This window comes from Battus philenor, unplaced genomic scaffold (genome assembly GCF_028537555.1).
Source record: "Battus philenor isolate CCGP_79_NKW_IND1 unplaced genomic scaffold, ilBatPhil1.0.hap1 SCAF_18, whole genome shotgun sequence".
Taxonomy (NCBI): Eukaryota; Metazoa; Arthropoda; class Insecta; order Lepidoptera; family Papilionidae; genus Battus; species Battus philenor.
The window spans coordinates 4,668,887-4,691,190 of record NW_027181680.1 but is presented as its reverse complement, the minus strand read 5'-3'; the positions used below and the strand labels follow the sequence as shown (position 1 = coordinate 4,691,190).

At 33.7% G+C, this 22,304-nt stretch overlaps 1 protein-coding gene across 1 annotated transcript in view; it reads right to left on the bottom strand.

Moving 5' to 3' along the window:
* Window positions 1–391: 391 nt before the first annotated feature.
* Spec2 (CDC42 small effector protein Spec2) overlaps window positions 392–22,304 on the bottom strand; it is a 46,256-nt gene continuing 24,343 nt past the window's right edge. Inside the window, exons 3-4 of the mRNA XM_068763547.1 lie at window positions 4,496–4,590; window positions 392–3,414 (exon numbers count right to left, since the gene is read on the bottom strand). Of these exons, the coding sequence (XP_068619648.1) occupies window positions 3,406–3,414; window positions 4,496–4,590 (104 nt within the window). The 3' untranslated portion in view covers window positions 392–3,405. The remainder of the gene's footprint in view (window positions 3,415–4,495; window positions 4,591–22,304) is intronic.

The following is a 22,304-nucleotide window of genomic DNA, read 5'->3' as shown; positions in this document are numbered from 1 at the left end:
CTTTGTTGGTAACTGAATTAATTTGAAGCCTAAAATCAAAGAAGAATAGGAAAACAATTTACCAGTGTGTAAATTTTAAAGTGGTTACATGCAACATATATTTCAAATATATGCTAAAATATTTATAAGCATTTTTGTTGATTTTTAGTAACATTTATACAATTTACAAAATTATTTTATACTTAATAAAAAAGTAATTATATATGTTTTATATGGTCTACTCAAATCAGAGCCCAGTTGAGACCCTCGTCCGTTTTAATTCAAGGATGTGATAATAAAAGAGCTCAATCCGATTTTTGCTTCTATCAAATTGAACTCTTCTAGCATTCGTTATCCCAATGTTACTCACTTTAATGGCATGCAGTAAATAAAACAAAACATTTCATTTTATAATTTCGTGTTTTATATATTGATTGACTACAGTGTAAAAATATTTATCAAACATTTGATGCACAAATAACTTTGTCGTTTTAACTGGAAAATGACAAAATTATAACAACGTATAGATTTGTAACGTATAGCAAACTCGTGGCATAACTAACGATATAATTACAAAAGACAAAACGTACCATAAACTGTCGGAGTATATGTGGAAAAATATATATATATCTATTTCAGTGTCTCGGATTCTCTTTGTTGTAGTCATTCGCGTGCCCAAGAGCCTCGGGCAAGGAGACTAAAGAGGTTCTCTCACCGAGCGACCACGGACGCGCTGATTACATACATATACATATCTCTAGTCAAACACTTGGTTCAAGACGAAAACTCTACATCGCTAATTAAATATGAGAATATAATCGACTAACAACATAACACCTGCACAAACATCCTTAAGTAAATTTAACAATGATTTGGTATATTTGGAATATTACAATGATCGTTTAATATTGTTAAAATATCTCAAACTTGCACCATTTGGACATCTACGTCGTCGGTTATACAGGAGGAAGGACGCTGGCGGCGGCAGGAATTTGAAGCCGGTCGATTACAAATTAATTTTTTCTTCGAAACTTAATGATCTCTTTTTCTTGCCAATTCTTCTGACAATCCGAACCATTAGTTCTGATGCTTTAGTATCAAGGCATTGTTTCCGATGATATAGTACAATCCGAAGAACTTCATGGACGGAAAAAACTTTATCTACTTCGGATTTACTGTAACTTTTTCTAACAACTAATCCTCAATATATGAAAGTAAAAATACCATCCCGCCGCCATTTTATAACGAATGCCGTTTATTTTATTACCTTACCTTAAAATAATTATCATTACACACTTAATGCTAAAATAATTTCTCACAAATAAATTCAAAACTACCTTATCTTGACTAAACATTATCGAAGGTTCGACAGTTCGATCACAGCGCCACCAATCAGATGTGTGTTTCTTTTCACGTCACAGATTGATTCTGTGACGTGAAAAGAAACGCAATGCAATGGACACTAACAAATGCATTCAGGTCACTAGTCAATGGAATCACTTTTTATTGAAAGGTACAATGACATCTGATTGTTAATATTATCATCTTAATATTATATAAATACAAACATTATTCGAACAATTTTAGTTTGCTGTATATTGTGTTATGAGTGAGATACTATCACCAATTTAGCCATAGGACATCTACTTTTGAACATAGGCCTCGGCCATATTTCCAAGATTCGATAGGAAGCAGCCTGCAGGTCATCTGTTCACTTTGTGGGTGGATTTTAAGTCCCGTGTTTAAGTGGGCGCGATAAGGGATCCAATAAATATGACTGACCCATTGCACTAAATTTTTCATACATAACAACATATTTATATTTTTATACACAAAGTTTAAAAATGAAAAGGCATATAAATTATTTAAAAAAATATTTGCAGCATTTTTTATTAATATGTTTTACAAATTTTCTAATTTCATAGACGTATTGGTAGCGCAATGAACGAACAATAGTCGAACTCTGAGACAATTTCACTATAAAACCTTTACTGTTATGAATATTAGAAATTTAAAGAATAGTTCACACGAATAAACTAATTACAATAATTGTTATACCGCGTTTACACATTCGGCATAGAACATACGGACTTCACTGTAAATCATATTTGTAGAATACGTTTTTCGAAGTAGATTTTGACTGTTAACGTTTTCATGAGTTTAAAGTGAGTAGTTATATACACTTTAGCATATGGAAACTACTATATTATTCATCAACAATGTAAAACGAAATGCCATAGTCCTGTAATAAATATAAGGATTAATACAGGACTCAAACCTTGTTCACAAACCGAGAAATATCTAGAATAACAGATTACAAGTTAACGGCAGATATCACTGACATTACATGCAAAGGCCGTTGCGATAGGATACATTAAACAATAAATCAATATTTTCCAACGAAATAGAAACATGCGATAAGAAAACCGTGATAGAACAGCGCCACGTTGAATTTATTTGTATGTTACTATAACAAGTTTGGTTATTGCAATCTTATATCAGATTGACTAAATTTCGAATTTCAATATATATCAATTTTTTTTTAAAAACAAACCATCAAAAGTTATTTAAAAATGTTACGAATGTAAGTCTTCAAGTTTTAGATTAAAACAATATTTTAAAATTTCGTATTGATTTAAAAATAATTCATTAAAAAGTTTTAAAAATTTTTCGTTATCTTCATCGATTCATCGTAAAATTCAAATGTTCAAAATTTTACGCTCGTTACACCCCTACATAGATTTTTCAACAAAGATGATTTTATTGTTATTTAAAATGGTATCTAACCAATATTACTGCTTAGACGTTTCTTTTCTTGTATGTATTTTTATTCAAGAAAATCGACATGTATAGTATTTCTAAGTACCATTATAAGTAATGTTATTAGATTTTGGCAATATTCACTATATCAACTATGGCTTTTATAACGTTAAATTATATGTATAGTTTGTCCTTTTTCGTTGTATCAAAATAAAATTAGTCAAAACACATCAGTGAAATATATTATAATTTTGACATAATATTTATAGTTTTTTAAAAATTTAATTATAAAATGCTCAAATATCAATTGTCTGTCACATTGAACGCGCCATAATTTTCGATTGCCGCCTTTCCTAACGTCAAAATGTTTTTTTTTTATTTAATGGCGGTTCGTGCGGTGCACCGCCTGCAGCTTTTCTAAGTTTTTTTATTTCTAATCTTGTGCGCGAAGGAAACACTTATGTCGATGCACTTAGGTAACTTTTTTCTTTTTTCACCGAATGCGGTTTTGACTCCTTATGTACACAAAAATAGCTTAATAATCTAACTTAATGCTATGGTTTTTGATAATAAATATAGTGTATAATAAGATCATATAATAACACACGATAATTGGTTACTATTCACTCTGCTTTATCACTAGAGTCCAGGAAGAAGTCGGTTGCGTTAATACACCTGGAATTAATGAAAACATATCATTAGCTTGTTTAATAAAATATAAATTAATACATTAAGGATTATATTCCGAAATGAAATATAATGGATCTGTAGTTATGCCCCCTGAAAACCTACACTTATTTACCGAATTTTACAAAATTAGTTATGATTCGAAAAAGTAAATCTATTTTTTTTAAGATTAATATTTTTTTATTATCTAGTATAATGCTTCCGAAACCGCAATATTACGTCTTAGACGCGCGGCGAGATGGGAAGGTCCGCCAACGTCCACGCTCGCGACAGCGGCGCTCACGTCACTTTTCTCGGCCATAACTTTGCCGAGCTTTCCTAAGGTGCGGTATAGCGGTTCCGGTAGCACGATTGTAATGTTGTTTAAATTTTTAAAGACATGTTAGTTAATGCGCAAACATTATTTCAAAAGTGGGAGTAAAAATAAAATACACAAATCAATACTCTGTAATATCGATGCGTCGTTAACATTATCTATGGGTCGCAGAGATCACTTGATATCAGGTAGCATGTTTATGTCGTGTTCTTCATGTGTATTTAAAAAAGAAACGGAATTGAGGAACTTATATTCTTCTATTAAATTATTCATCGAAAGTTGAGTAAATTATTGACATATTTAGATGTAACAATATTAAAAAATTTCGATTTTAACTTTAGTAGTGATCTACAGTTGCCTACTTATTTATTTATCCCTTCCATTAGATGTTAACACCATGCCTAACATTTCTGGTTTTATCTTAAACATACAATCTTACCAGGATGTCCGGAGATAGAATTCGGATGTCAAATTTAGCTCTTAAAGAAAATGTCATTCACCAAGTTAGTGCCATCCTCCGATCACTTTTTTAACGAAAGGCACGAAAAACCGAGGTCAGATTCCAAGTGTATGGCCGACGTGATGGCCAGCGTATTTTATAAAAAATTATATCTAAAATAAATGTTTAATTATAGGGATCCTTTTATTTGAATTTGATACCCAAATTCTGCCAACCGACATCCTTTACTAAGACACTTAATATTTTTTTAGGAGCCTTTTTAAAAAAAGAATAACAGATTTAATAACGATTACCTTCACTCCATAAGCCATTTCATAGCCGCCTTTGCTCTGCATCTGATTTTGTATGGAGTGGAGCAAGGATGACGGCATATCCACATCAGTAGACCCTGAAATAATTAGAAATTATACATAAATAAATATGTGATAAATGCTAAAAGATGATGTTTATAATTAAAGATACGAATTAAGAATTTTTATTATTATACAATGTTATTTTTAAATCTATAAATAGATTCTATAAAGTTTTCTATCAACGCTCTGATCACAGCGACATCTCACGTGGGTGCAACAAATTCAAATTGAATTGCAATCACTGCACCGACGAAAGCTTTAAATAGATAGAGAATGACGCGAACTTAACATGAAGAGAATAAAATGTCTCCTGACCATTCTATCTGATCGTTTTATTCAGATTTATTGGTTAGAGTGATAAAGCCTTAAAGGATGAATGTATAACTCATTTGTCAGCAAAAATCTAAAGCATTTTGAAAAAAGAAATGTTTGAGTTGGGATGCGATATGCCAATAACTTTTACCAGTACAAAGCCTTCAGCGATAAATAATAATTCCAATTTTGAAAAAGGCTTTGTCTTATTAATTGACGCCAAATAAGCTATATTATTATTCATCGATTTTTCAGCTATATACACTTACAAACAAACACTCTGTACTATGTAGGTAAATAACATCGAGCGTAATCAAATGTCAAACGTTACTAATCGTAAAATTACTAAAATCGTAATTTAATTGCTTTAGTATACATATATGTATGTGTGTATCGAATGTTATCTGCCATAAACATTGTTAGTCAGACGTTACGTAAAATTCATTATATCACCTTTTTAACATAGGCTATAAATCAGTCAGTGGCTAGCTTGTATGTTACAGGTTGTAATATAACATTCTACATATGCACAGAGATTGCACGATCTGGTTCAACCGATCTTTTAATCACTGGACGTAGAGATGCACGATCGGCTACAAGTACAAACTTCTTTTTTTTTATAATTATAGCAAAGGATTAAAATAACATTTTATGCAGCGACATCGTTTTCGTCCAAAAATATTAGTGACTCAAAGATAAAAGAAATTATTACTACTTCTACTAGACTAGAGAATATCTTTCGATTTGTTGATATTAGTTATACAAGATATTTTTGACGTATTTTGGTAGTCGCAGCGTTGCTATAATTAGTATAACCTCCCGAGAACCTGCTACAATCTGTTATGCAAAAGCGTTAAACATTCAGCTCAATGTAAATGAAATTATCAATGTATACAAGCAGGCGTGTGAACGCAGCCTTAATTAAAAATGATAACCTTAACGTGTCAGTGAACGAAACGCCGCTGTCAAAATTATTGTAATGGTGGTGACTCAGACGTCCCCCTTTGTACCCCCTCCTCCAAGTTCATTCACACGAGACGCAATAAATAACCTTATAGCTAATTAGCCTTAAACCTATAGCTTATAACCTTATATATCACCAATGAGCATATTATAACTGTTTTATTATTATAATTCGACAATGGCAACTGATCGAGTCGTAATTCGATTCACTCCGGGACGCTAAGATTCAAATCAATAAAGCATTCAAATGCTGAACCTGTGTTGAGTGACATGTTTGAGCTCATTTTGACATATTCTCTTGGAGCATAAGATCACCAGCCAAATGACCGTAAAAGTTCGTGTTTTGGTAACGGCTCCACCCGAATCTATTAAAAAAGTTCATAAGCTTTGATACAAAGGTCTAGACTAAGCGCCTCCAGAGCTCTGCCTCTTCCCAACTGGTGAAACCGTGTTCGTGAAACGGGCAAACAGCGCTAACTCAATTACAATTATTAATATAAAAATCACTAAAAGTGAAAAGTGACCGAAAGTGAAGTGCGTTCATAAAAGATTTTTTTTATAGATTATAATTCATTCTTATGAAAAAAAAATCAAATCAATTTATTTCTACAACTCTTAGTCGGTTATTTAATCTGAATCGGTTGCCTTCTCCGAACGCTTGTGTAAGTTTCAAAACAATATGTCTAATTGTCTGTAAATATTTCCAATGCAATTCCTTATAAATATAAATCTGTTGTAAAACTGGCTCAGACCGGTAGAGTAGCTTTAGAATCGTTTGAAATAGTTTTAAATGACAATAATTATGCCATAGAGCAAGTTTACCGCGGTCCTTATTAGTATAGCTAACTAGAAGCGAGATGATTCTAATCGTGAACGTAATAACTTTTTTATACTCTTACAAATAGTCTCTGCACTATCCCTGTGAACTTATGCAAAAATATAAAAGGTAAAAGAATTTTAACCGGTGTACATGCAGCTATAAGGTACTTTTTCAATTTTTTTCTGTTATATTGTCCGTTGTGTACATGCAGTTGCAAGCAATTAAGTACATTACGTGAATATGTTTGCGAATGTAATGAAAAAAGTTCTCACGACTTGGATTTGCCAAAGAGACAGACAATCTCTACTCGGGTTTATTCCATCTAAACGTTACGATGTGCGATTATGGACTGCATAGATAATAGAGTGCCAAATTATCAGACCAACTCAGATAGGTTATACAAATGCATGTTACCCTAAATTTATTTTCTTTATGAAATTGTGGAAGTTTTTCAACGATTTTTTTGATAAATAATTTACAAATTACGGAGTCTACTTGTGCAACTTAGTAATAATATGACGTCATTATAAGCACCAATACACACATTTTCGTCGTAATTTGCAGATACAAAATAATTTGCATCCGATATGAACGGAATTTTTTACAATCTAGTGGGCATTATATTTTTTTAGTTTGGATTGACTTAGCGCAAAGGCCCCGGTGAGAGGATCTTAGCGAAAGCTGTCACTTATTTTCATGCATTTAGCATTCCTATACACTCTCTCGAGAGGGTTGAACTTCAACTTGTTAACAAAACAGCATTGCACTACGAAGATATTTGCCAATTATAAGTGATCTTTATACTTAAAGAATTCATAATAACTTTTCTTCTAAATCATGCTGACGAAGATATTAGCATCAACTAGTAAACGAACAACAATCTAAAAAATATTACGAAAAATTTCGTTCAGCAAATCAGTCTGCGATTGAAAACAATACTTCATTACAATCTCTAAGCACGAGCAATTTCACTCAATTATTAAAAATTATTTACGCAATGTACGCAATACACTGAAATAATTTATTCAACTAGTATTTTATGGCAAACATTTTTAGGGACAATTCGTTTTTATTTTGTTATCATTCTTATATATACCTAAATAAATAAATATAAGACATGATCATTCGTAGTGATTAAGTAGATTTTCAAATGCGTTTTTCTTTCGCCACTTTAACATACAAACAGGGCGATTGGTTACAGATTTTTAAGCTTCAAAGGGTTCAATTTATTCCTAATTTGGCAACAAGTGATCACTCTGAAATATAACACATTAATTTTTTATTGGAATACGTTGGGCTAATAATTTCTGGAAGTACAAAGTCTGTAGGGACAGATAGCAAACTGTGATTGATTTTAATTTGTGCCTATTATTAAAGTTTTACTTATTATTTATGACACATACATTAATTGATAGCAACCGTTTTCAACGATTAAAGCTTTTATGCCTATAACCAATCATCCTTAAAAAAACAATCATCCTTTTACGTAATAAAACTGTTCTAATTATGCTTCCTCAATGCTTATGTTATAATAACTTTTTCAGCAGAAACCGAATCGTCATATTGCAATACAAACTTGTATACAATTTAAAAATACATTGAAAATTATGATGGTTTTATTTTAATAATAGGGTAGCTGATTTATAGTTCGCGGACCAATCTCCTTCCGCGAACTCATTTCGACGAAGCTGTAAGAGCCCGTAAGGCTATCGGCGTCGGCTTCAACAGAATGAGAGAGAGAGAGAGGATAACTAGAAGAACATTCACCTAACATAAAATTATTATTTGACATGATTTTTGGTGTACTTTTATTTCGTAGATATTTACTATAACGGTATCACAAGTATTATATGAAACCGATTTGTTTATGGGCCGTTAAACTCAGTGTCGCGTGGGACGACCACAATAAAATACACAGATAACCAAACAGTTTAGAAATAAGACAAATATAAAACACTGCCATATCTCTTGTGTCAAATGTTGGGGGAGATAAATTACAACCTGCCGTCTACGTGCACTGTATATTTTTTATCCGCTATCTATGAATGAATATCTATTTTTTTTGGTTAAAATTGTTCTCGTGTTTAAGTTGAAATTGTTTCTCTATATGGATATCGGGTGTCCCATAAATTAGTAGACCGGATGGAAAATTAACTATACTTTGTAAACGTAACATGATATGTGGTCAAATGCAATGTAAAGACGAGCCCCATATATTTATTTAATAAATAATAACTATCTAAAATGTCATAAATTGATAACATCCATTAAGCGTTTAATTGACGACTATTATACAAGGTGTTACTCTTTCATTTCGAACAAAAATAAACTTAAATCATAGCCACTATTTCCACAGCTGTTTGTCAGTAAGTATTTTGACATTCTATTACTAGTTTTGTCTTAGATAAAAAAAAAACCTAACGTAACCTTTATAAACACGATAAATGGCTATTCGTCCTGTCAAATGTTTTCTGATATTATGGCCAGACGACTTATGAACATTATCCATATCGTTTTCATAGTTAATACCGACAAGTACTTTTAAATAAATATTTTTAAAAAAATCTGTTCACTTTTTATTGTTAAGATTTAATACCGCCATCATCATTTCAGCCGCATGACGTTCGTCGCTGGACATAGGCCTCCCCATATATTTCCAATAAGACCAGTAGGCCTAACCTTAAGGCCCAGAGGCCATCCGTTTTGCGCTTTATATACCATTTCTTAATCCGCTGGGCTTATACCGGATACTTTAGTTCGACAGATCTCCTCATTCCTGATTCGATCTTGTAAAGAAATCCCTAGACAGTCCACGGCTCCTTATAATTGTTTGAACATATGAAAAGGAACTTTATTGAGATTAAGTGATTTCTTTAAGTTGTTTACAAAATATATATTTTTTATGAATTTGTAGGAGTTAAATCTAAATACCCATATATCCCCTCATCGTAAGGAATCCGGCCCTCCAAACCTAATAACCTGTTTGCGCTAACAAGTATTGTTGAACGACGCTTATCTTTAACTTAACCTTGTAGTTACAAAACGAAATGGTTATGCGCGGGTGCTTGTAACGAAATGTATTTTACCGAATAAATACGTTTTCCGTCGAGGTGCTCTTCGTGACAACGTCAAGGCAAGCGGAGGTCACATCGCTTACCAAATGCTCTTGACCTCTACCTCGTCTCGTTGTTTTTTTTTTGCACGAGGTTCATTAAACATATATTCTTAAAGTCATTTTGGAGAGCAAGAGCATGTTAAAAAAAATAGTTGTGGCGAGGCCTCTATTCCAAAGAAAGCAATTAAAATTAAAAAAATGTAAGTATACAGTAGTAGTTTTTTTTATTTAAATTTGTCGCTAGTGTTTCGTTCACAGTGGAATAAAAACCAGTACTAATAATTGACGTTAGAATAGAAGTAAGGAACTCTGGGCCTTCGTGTCGATAGAAAAGAAATATTGAGAAAATAAATATTCATTTAAATATTAGAAATTACAAAGATAAATACAGACATGTTTCAAGATATGTATCTGTACAACAATTCACAAAAAGATTATTCTAGCATTAATTTAAAAAAAAATTAAATAATGCCACCAGTACAGTTCTGTAACAACTCAGGAACCCAAATTAACAACAATATAAACTCCTAGTTTATGCAATGCAATATTTAAACAATACTGTATATATGGCGCTTAAATTTAAAAATTTGTCATTATTTATTGCTTTACGTTAACTCCGTTCATGGAAAAAATAAGTCATTATATGAATAATTAATATAATACATTGTAAAACAACAATATACACGATAATATTATAACAACAGTAATTTACAATTAAATTATATCTTTTGGAATGATAGTTGAAGCTTAATTAAGATTTTCACGAAGAATATCCTTTTATCTTGGCTTTCCCATTAATTCTGTTAAGTATTATGTTTCAATAATATTATGATACGCATATTACCAAGGATTCCCAACCAATTTCTGCAATTATGTTTTACATGTAAATAGTAATTGTTAAAAAGATTTTGATAGCCTTTATTGTGCAGATAAGAAACAATTGGTGTTCATTTAATCTCTGCAAAGTCACAAAAGCCGCCTATAATGTCACATTGTTGGCAAACGTAAAGCGTTCCCAGAGCACAATAGCTGGGCCGACGCATGGGATAACAACCGTGAGATGTTCCACTCCTAATCCAACGCTGCGTGGAAGGGAAAAACGTGCGAGGTGAATACAATTACCACGTTTTAGACTTTTAAATTCTGTAAAAATACTTATTGTTTAAACACAATACTGTAAAGTTCAAATTAATTAAAATCTAAATACAAATGACTAGTTATATGTGTGAAAGCTTTAAAAGGGTTATTGTATAGGTCATTGCTGCCAATTAATCGAACAATTTTTCTAAAATGCTCGTGGCCAGACGGCGAATGTGACGAGGGAGAATTGTCGACGCATGATTTCGGATATTTTGGCGAACCTGAAGGTCATCCGTCGTAATCATTACACAAGTGGATAGGATGGAGAGGCTTCGATGAATATGCGTCAGGAAACTTTCCTCCAAAAAGTGATCAAACAGCTTAGAAGACATGCCGTGGCCACCGAGGTCACCCGACTTAACTATAATGGATTTTTAAAAGGCTACTGTTAGAATTTAAAAGAAAATATTCTTCGAAAAATCAGTTCAATTGAATCAAGTTTACAACAGCGTGTAGCGTAGGACACAAGGCTTCGTTTTGAACAGTGTGCGCAACTTGACAGGAGACATTTGGATAACATATTTAAAAATAAAATTCGCATTTTTGTTCTATGTTTTAATTAAAACTATGTATGAAATATTACATTTTTAGTTAAGTTTGAAAAAATAGGTCCAATATCAGAGGCCCCGTATTTCGTGCATTTGACAGTTGGCGCGGTTAATTTATTTATTTATTCCTCGTTTAATCATTAAGTAAAGTTTAAATATATTTTTATTACACACTAATGAAATACATACGCACAATAAATAGCTGGCTAATTATTTATGTGAAATGGGAGTCGTTGTGATTAATAGCTATTTCTTTGTAGCAACCACGATGAATATTCAACAAGCTGAGGTAGGCACCATTAAAAAAGTAGAAGTCATTTCAGGCATAGAGCGTCTACTGTTGAACATAGATCTCCCACGCAGATTTTCAACAAGAAGGCTTGGAAGCGACCTGTATCCAGTGTCTTTCATCGACTTTAACAAGGTCGTCTCGTCTACCTCGTGAAGTGCAATTATTTCTTAGGAATTACAATAATAATTTTTTTGTTTATTACATTTCTAACCAAACGCTGTTCGTGTTTATATTCTGAATAGCAATGGAATCAATACAATAATTTCACAAAATTAATAACTATGAATCTGATAATAATATGTTATTACAAAGTACATCTTTGAGAAAACTGACGCTTCCTACACAGTTGCATCAGACCAACGGACGGACGGTTTAAATATATATAATAATAACCCAGATGGACTTGATTAACGGCGCGCTGTTTGTGGAGCGATCCATATGGACCAGTTTCACAAGCAGCCGCGGCGAAAATTAAACGATGATCCGGCGCGCGTGAACTGGTGCGCGTTTTTTGGTAATTATCTCTGAGTTATCAAAGCGACGGAGTTTTAAGGTATTGTCCCGTGCAATTCTCACAGTTGCGATAAGCAAAGTGCAGTCTGGTACGGTAATGCATAATGGATGTAATGAAAGTACGGTCTCACTTCCAACAAAATCTTCAGAAGTAGTATGTTGACGCAAATAGAATACCATGTGTATAGAAAAACGTCGTACGAAGTAATTCTATGTTAGACAGTGGATTTACAAGAATAATGAGTTGCGAATAATAAGAATAATGAGTTGCGAATAATAGAAAAAATAAACAATACGAATATTCACCCCAAAAATATTAAGAACTCTCGACTCTCGGAACCCTCGACTTTCCAGAAAATCGACAGACTACGCCTTAAAAATTTAACTTTATGATCGGCCCGTAATTAAAATATTTCTAATTAAATCTGCGCGATAGTTTAATTCTATCGCACTAACATGAGCAGACTATCTATCACAATCCTTAAATGCTACTTCACACTGACAACTTCGCGTTGGATACGTACGTATTATAGGGTACGACGCGTTTTATTTTATTCTGTAATAATTGTAATTATCGACGTGACATTACTACAATCTGGTTGTTAGGGCGATGTTATTATTGAAATTCCTCCATACGGTATGCCGATGTAACCCAGGATATTCAAGTTTAATGCAAACCCTGTTTGTCTTGACTTTTTAAAATAAATGGGTGTTATATATAGTTAATCGTACCATGTGGTTCTATTCGCCTTTGTTTTTATTTTATAACTATAATCAAATTTTGAGAAATTAATTAAATACATAATAACACGTTTATTTATGCTAATGAAAATGTCGTAAGTCGGAAATTTTCCATACATAATACTGGATTTGTTTACACATTGTATTAGTTCCTTCTCGAGGGATTTTGTATTAGATCGTTCGCTCAAGTTATTTAAGAGCCTGATGGCCTCCCACTCCCCCCTCCTCCTTTATTACCCATAACCAGGTTTTTAGGTTAGGCACCATCTTTAGCTTTCATCGCCGAAACTGCGGGATCTGGAAAGTAACTTATGTCGAAAAAAAAAATGAATCTCGTGAATGGAATAATCACTCCAAACATAATTGAATATAATAGATCAATGTTTGAATAATGAAATGTTGTGTATCATCAAAATAAAGTTAAAACAACTTCAGTTATCAATTTCTAATAATCACTGGCTCCGGGATCGCCGAAGGCGTCGGTGTCATTATCATTAGGGTCACAGCAGATTTGTGGGTGTTTTCTAAGACGTTAATGAACGTGTTGTGATTTGAAAGTATGACAAATTGATGAACTTTTAGCTTACAGAATTTACTACTGCAACGCTTATTTCTCTCGCAAAACAGTAGCGTGTGAAAAAATGTTTTGATGTATGTGTGGCTTCAGAGAAAAGAAAGAGTGCTTTTATAAATGTATCTGGTAGATATATAGGTTACGTGTATTCACCAGGCACAGTTAATAGAACACTTTTTCAATCGCATTTTTACGAAGAAGTGAAAGGGACATTCATTGTGGCGATTTTTTTTAAAATTCTAAGACATATTTACATTTGCCTACTTTATGTATGATCCAATATCGGTTTCTGTGTTTCAGCATTACAGCATTTAAGTTGCACTATACCTAGAGTGCATCTTATACCCGAAATTTGCAAACCTTAAAACTCCGATATATTATATTAAGCTTTCGGGTCGATACCCGAAATTCAATAATTTTCTTTGTTAATATCATTGCATTTGTTTAAGCAATAGTAGTAATATTACATTTTCAATGTAAATATTTTACGAAATAATTTTCAAAAGATTATATGTATCACGTATTTATCAAGAAACTCATTTGTAAAGTCAACATAAGTGTTGTTGGGAGTTATTTATAATTATATATATGAACCTAAGTGTAGTATATCTACTACATCGTCAAGCGAGCTTATTAGAAAGTTTGTATTTACAGGCAATCAATCAAGGGCTTTCCTTTGTCGCGCGGTGGCCTAGATGCTAATGTAATGAAAGGAGAGCTTGATTAATCTAAACTTAATATCCTCTGCCGTTTAAGCTTCCAAAATTAATTAATGATTATTTAATTTTAGCATGTTAATTATTAAGTATTATTTTAATTTAATTATATTTAAGATCGATAGATTTAGATAGAGATTAGATTGGATTGATCTTATAAAGTACATGTGTACTAAATTAGTCCAACATCTAACTCAGTCGCAGTGAAGCTCTCAGCCGTTACGCCGCGCGTTTTTGTCATCTCCTCACAGTATTCTTATATCTACTTCGTAACTAAAACCTATTCGAACTACAATTGTAGTTACCGCGCACGAAACATGTGACGTTTGAATCGAAGCAAGACAATCCCATCGCCAAAGAAACAAATTTCTATTGTTACCGCTATTTATGTGGCCACATTGTCCCGTATCCATTGTTCGATATATTTGTATAGGTATTTATGTCCGTATTTATGTGCACATAAACAAAGGGATCTTGGAATTTATGCATTTGCATTCGGAACGAGATGCCGGTAATGAAGCGCGCGCTGATTTTAACTGCAGCTATGCGGAATATTCTGGACTATTTTATTACTTGCGCGAACGCAGTTCCTGGCTCTTGTATTCTAAATAGGGGAGCTCCTGAATTCCATTCAATTACTACAAATATAATAAGCAAGCAAAACTCTAATCTGAAGAATTATTACTAGCAAAACAGCATTCCATTAGAATAAAAATAATTAATGTGGCATATTTCATTGTGATCACTTTATACAGGACGATTGGTAAAAACTTTAGTTTTTTGTTGTCAAATGAGCTGCACATTCACCACTTCTAATCTTTTACACCAACCAATCGCCTTGTGTTCTAATTTAAATATGTATGTACGACATGGACAAACTGGCCCAAAAAAGGATAAATAATGACTTAGGGTTAGTATCTCCGTCTATAGTAAGTGGCATTAGCAACAGTGTGGAAAAGAATACTAAAATAACTCCGCTAAATTCCGCCGGCCAGCCCTACAAAGCTAATGCAGTGCGCCACACTTCCTCCGGCGTGAGTCAGCCGTTATTTCCGACTTCAGACAGACACACAAACAAGCACCGACTATAACAGCACCTTGCATACCGGATCGCGAAGTTTTCCTTTTATTACAGTACAATTATTACTTGTACCAGGTTCTTATCGCTAGATGGCGAAACATTTCTCTGCAAGCTTATTTATGGAATTTTATGGAATGTATGTTTATGTATATAAGTTTTTCTCTTCTGTATGTCTACATAAATATAATGATAGTACACTCAAACCGTAAGCTCATCGTATCTATACGAATGTCTTGAGCAATGTATGCAAATTTCAATTGAATTCATATGTACCATAATTGCCAAAGTTAGTATAAAAGTTGCAATGCCTGTATTTTATAGCTACAGAGATATACAAGCGTTTAGTGAAACAGTCCTCGTAAAAACTATTCAATGACTATATATATGGTAATTGAAAAATGCTCAAATATAAACAAATGTAGTGTTTCCAAAACCGAAGTATTGGGCTTTTGGTAAATGGTGGGGGCTGAAGAAATATAAGCAGGTGCGCCGCCGCCACGAGCATACTTAAGACGTGGTACAGCGTCTTCGGTAGCACTACATAAGCTGCAAAATTTAAATGAAATGATTTAAAATTTCCAAAAAATCAAAGACTAATAAGAAATTAATATTTATATTAACAATAAGAATGTCACTGTTATCATATATATGTATATTATTAAGTTAAAGTTTAACGACTTGGATTCGGGGCATTTAACTAAAGACAAGACTAATTTAAATTATCATCATAACTTGTTCTTTAAACGTAGACATAATATTAAAGAAGCGTCATCCAATTAATTTCAAAATTAAAATTTAAACTAAGTAATTAGTGAGGCATAAACAGAGCAGGAAGAACAGATGGCCGCTGGGATCTTAATGTTCTGGAGGTTCAAGGGGGATACGGACCCTACCTCTGACCGCCCTTGCTAGAAACAAAAGTGGGGGCGGCATCGCAAAGCGGCCGCACAAAGAATTCATGGGTTAACCACCTTCATTAATAATTTCAATTTAAGTAATAATAATTCTTTAACATATTATCACCACATTTGTAAAGTTCTCCGAAGCGCGCTAGAAGAAACCTTCAAGACTGTCTCAAATAGCGCTTGTGGTCGTCATCTTAATGAATTTCTAGGAGGATTGCCATATATTTTCCCGAAGTACCTACATAGCCATTAGTTGTCAGCACACATTTTTTTCGTTTCATCTCGTCCTTGCGTTTTTACTATTTATTTTGGATGCTAACACAAATTGCAGTACGTCCGTAATAAAACAAAAAAAAAAGCAAGGCCAGCGTTAACCCTTGACGAGTAAGTCACGAATGATCGTACAAATGTTGTGTCAAAACAATCAAGTCTGTTTAATACATTATACGGATGTTATGTATGGATGCACGTGCTAAGGAAAAACTTAACTAAGTTATGTGTGTTATATTTATAAAGAATAATCAATGACGTGATAGTGATAGAACAACGGTAAAAAGATTTGCGGCAACAGCGAAAAAAATGTTACAAAAAAAAAATAAACATAACTGTTTCCGTGATTGGTGTTTACCGCCATTTTGTGTCCACGACGTCACGGACACTCGCTGCAACGGTTCCCGCACAAACCGATCAAATGGCGCGTAATGAACACCGAAACGTTATTGTTACATAACATACAGATTAAATATTCTATACGGCAATAAAGTAGTGTACAATGGTTTACATAAAATTAATGATATGAATAAATTTTGTGGTAATAATAATTATATTTTTTTTTCATTTTAAGTTATTTATTTTGGATTTCGAACTACATGGCAACAATGACAGCATTAAGGTTAAGACTTCCCCGCGTCTTATGTATTTAAATAATGTCGCCATCGCTCAAATATGCGTAGGAAAACATCGTAAAATCGATTCTAGGGAAAAAAAAGGTTTAAAAGTCATTTCAACTATCGATCGGCATTTGTCTATTTAACGATTGGTTGATCACGAATCGTATCATTTGTGTGCGTGAGTACTTGTATTCCACAAGTAGGAGCATTAAAAGTCTAACAACTACAAAAAAGAAGTTTTACTTTCACTGTATTCATCCTCATCATTTCAGACGTGGAGCGTTTACTACTGGATATAGATCTATAGGTATCTAGTTGGACTGCTTGGTGGAACATCCAGCGACTTCCGACGACTATAACAAGGTAGTCCATTCATCTTGTATGTGGACGTTCTGCGCTGCGTTTACCGGTCCACTCCACTCCAGAACCTTGAGGACTCAAGGGCTATCTCTTCTGGGCGATATGTGGCCAGCCCAGCTCACTACCCCCACAACTTGCCAATTATTATAAGTTTATTTTTCAATGATATTATTTGGACTATGTCGGTTACCTACTTTAGTTTTCATATCTCCTTATTGTCATGCGATCTCTTAGAGAATTTTTACGCATAGCTCTTTCCATGACTAGTTGAGCCTGTTTCACTGTAATGAAACTGTTTAATAATCAAAATACAAACGATGACCTACGTACCTACCCTTTCTATCTATTACACTCGCGACAATTTGTAAACTATGTTTTCTGTTATTCTTATTGCAATTAAGGAGCAGATCAATCGATTAATCCAGCAATCGTAAAATAGTTATGATAACGTAGATAAAAGTCAACGCTCGGTAAAGCACGTACGTAATTAACTCAAGATTGTTATTATCTTTTTTGATCGAGTATAGACTTATGGTCGGTGCGTATGTTATTGTGCCATTTGAGTCGCGTGCTGTTCGTCCGCTTCTCGAGTTCCGAATTAGGAATGTGTATTTGTTGAATCCTAATGAAGTTTTTATGTAACCGCTTCTATGTGTTTTGCATTCGAAATTACATCTAATTGCAATGGAATAAGGTTTGCGACAGCTAGTTGCGTAACTTGAGTTCGAAAGAGGACGGCATGCGTTCGACTTAAGTTAGCATTACTTTTAATTACAATATTCATATATGAGCATGATAATCTGTACTAAATATTTAAAAATTATTTCCTAGAAGAATTTCATTCATCTTTTCTCATAATTTTCCTATTAAGCATTATCCTAGATGGATTTGAAAAAAATAGGTATAAATTTTAAACTTTGTGCGTTTGGTAGTTCATGCGATGCACCGGTCACTCAAGAACCTTAAGGCTGCATCGATCATGTGGTCAGCCCATTGTCACTTCAATTTGACATTCCATTTGGCTATATCGTTAGGGTTCATTCGTCTATTATTCTCATTCTTGATTCAATCTCGTTACTTCCGGTTTCGGGATTTTGTTTCTGTTAGCCAGACGGCTTTTACAACTTCATCGGAGCTGAGTTCATGGAGCGGAAGGGTCCGTGAACTTAAAAACTTGAAAACAAACAAAGTTATACCGACGCGTACCAGTTGCACGAAGTCGTTTGCATATTGTAAAATGCTATACCCGAGTAGACTGGGTAGCGTTTATGTTGTAAATGCGGCTTGGAACGGCAGCGTGGACCACAGGCGAACCAAGGAGAGATTCAACCGCTGTTCGCCCACGCTGTTTTGTGGTTAGGAAACGGGCAGCCGCTCCCTGCAAACGGTTCCATGGCTTGAGCGACTTTGGGCTTACCTATGAGAACCGAAGTGAGGGACGAAACGTGGTATTTATATATTTGTAAAATTGTAAATAAAACTGTGTAACTGTAAATGCCAACCAGAAGACAGATTTTGACACTGACAAAAAATTGACCTTCGTGTCTTACGATAGGGAAGGTGGAAACCGATTTAGTAAATCGCATCATCTCAACGAACTCAGCCGCAATATTTGAGCAATCTGATCGAAAGATGTTTTATTAATCGATGCTGTAATAATTAAATTAGAATCTATAAATTTTCCTTTCAACATTACAAAAAGATGAAGACATCAAAACGAGCATAAATTACATTTATTCTTGTATTGTAAATAATTAAGTGCGTCGAATTGTACACAGCGAAGTTTTAAGTTTTATTGGAACGGTATAAATTGCCTTTGTAATTTTTGGTGCAGGTGTATTTCAATATCATTGCCTTGTAGTTCGTAAGACGATCATCACCGGACATAGGCTTCCCGCATAGATCGCCTAAAGAACCGGTTGAAGCGATTTGCCTCCACACTCTTTTGGCGACCTTATCACAAGGTCATTTGTCCTCCTTATGAATGTCTTATACTGTACTGGCAGTTCCGTGGTCCTTACTCCAGAAATTTAACAGCAGCCATCTATTCTGCACGCTTCCACATTGCCATTTTGATTTGCCAATCCGCTGGGCTATGAAAGTTACATTAGATTTTCTGCGAATCTTACAGAGAAATCCCTAGTATTACCTTAGCTACACTCGTTAAGCGTCTGTGAGCTGTCCAATGAAATCAGAAGGGTGCTGTGTGTTATATAATAATTAATGGATATTCAATGTATAAGTTACATAAACATTCAGTGCTTGATTCTTGCCTATTAGTTAACATTTTACCATAAGAATACAATTTATAATTTGAATCAAAACATCAATAAATATCTAAAAAACATTGGATCTATTTATAAAACTATGGATATTACACATTTTTCAAGTTGTCTATAAGGGAGCGTTGACCGCACTTTAAAATTTCAGTCTAGTTAGAAATCTCACCCGTCATTCGTACAATTGAAGTATAAAAGGAATTAGTAATATTTTTAAATACAACATTCTCTCTGGCGTCATTTTATAAATAAAACCTCGTGGTTTCGTAGCATTCAATCCATCCATCGCTTGTTAAGTACGACTGTTCTCTACCTTACCTCCAGTGAAAGAAGGTTGCAGTAGTGAAGGAATAAAACGGAATAATTTATATTCTGGTTTTTGCTACGAATGGTGTGACATACATGCATCTGTGTATCACGATTCTGGTCTGTTGTTGAGCGGTCGTTTACATCGCATTCTGGAAGGTTACGAGATATCGATTGGATGTTGGCGGCTTATCCGCGATACCAATGGCGTAGATAAACTCGATTGCTTTCAAGTGGCACAAGGTGATAAGATAATATTCGCTACTTAAGACTTGTTTTTAGTGGTCTCTTATTATATGAAACCTTTTGGTCCCCTTTTAAAAATATAAATTATTTTAAAATCTTTGTACGGCGTTGACCTTTACAAAAAATTAATAGATAACAATACGTATTTATTACTTAAGTTAATTTTTGATAGAATTGACGTAACAACGCGATTTTAGGACTATGGATGCGTTCGAATCGATGTGCATAAACATATTACACACACTATAATAACTTCTATTAATATATTATATATTTTTAGATAACGCTATAAATACGTATTATCTTTTTAAATTGATGCAAAAATTTATCAGATAATTGTTCATGATCATCTGATAATTGATCAAATGTTAAATATAATAATGAAACCTTTCTAACATCTATACATATTTTCGGTAAATAGGCTCTCGATCTGAAGTCGGTGTCATCATGAGTACTTTGTAGCCGACCAAGAGATCTTTTGATATTATGTCCGGACGGACACGCTTCCTAATTAATAATATCGTACGCAATAAAACTCTAAACAATTACACTACATACAACTAAGTAAACAATATTATGTAGCCAATAATGACAGTATCATAACTGTAATTAATCTAAAACAATTCTGGTCGACAAATCAAATAAATTGTAACTACGTACCTACTCTTTTCTATAATGATTGCGACATTACATACATGTTCATGTAAAACACAATTTTATTAGTTTAAAGTAGGTTTTACGTGAACAACTTCTGTATTTGGCTTAGACATCGCATATTCAGCAATAACTGTTCTGTAAATATCCCTGAGTGTTGGAAAATAAAAAGATTACTGAGCAGATTGTGGTAGTCGCCAAGTTGCATGTGTGAGTCTCTTTATGGGCCAGGTCATTGACCTCCATTTGTCTGGTGGCAGACAAGCTTTGGATATATATTTATGTTAATTTAATGGATTATCTATGAAAAAAATACTGTTGAATCGTTAACTTTTTGCAATTCAACGTAAACCTAACTAAAATACTTGACTTGGCTGTTATATGAAGTTTTTGAACAGTCAACAATGCACCATGACAACTATATCGATTAATATACCAAGTAGATATACATCTATTATATATAAAAATTAGCCCCAATATCCTTTGGTTGTTCAATAACTTGAGGAGTCCGTCCATTACATTAACAATTTTTATAATACTTCGTAGCAGGTATTCTAAGAAAAAAAATACACAACCTTCGTAGTGACATTTATTCACATTATATATTAAATAATCTCAAAGGTATTTATAGAGTGTTTTGGCACCTACCTTAAAGATCATTATGGTTTTCATATAGCCAAATCATCGTCGCTGTTTCCGTATTGGAAAAATAATGACAGCACGTAGCAATGAACGCGCCGGAATACATAACTAACAATATTGTGTATCAAAACGCGTTACAATAAAGACTATATGTTTGAAATAACTTTTCCTAATTTATCCATATTGATTATTTGTACATAAGACAGGTAGGCCTTAAAATGAATTAGGAGAAGACAAGTTGAAGTCTGAGTCTATGTCGAGCTTATTTAAGTAGCTGTCGGAGGTGCTTCGTATAGTTGTAGACGTCTATTTTTATCAGGCCCTATATATACGTAGGGTCTAACATCAAATTCGGATGGGCAGCGTTCGGAAAGCTTCGAAACATCTCGTCTTTGATTTCCAAAATACCGCAGTGTCTGAAGACGAAAAGTTTTCGACCAATGTGTGTTGTTAGTGGTGACATACGAATCTGAGTTGTGATCTCGATGGACCACATTCATAAGAAGGCTCAAGTTCGCCCAGAGATCATTGCAGACGGTTATGCTTCAGGTGCGAGATCGAATTAGTACTGAGAAGAAATGAAGACCCCGTCGGGGACGAAAGGTTCGCGAGAGGCGAACACGATGTGACGTGTTTAAGTCCCCCACTATGT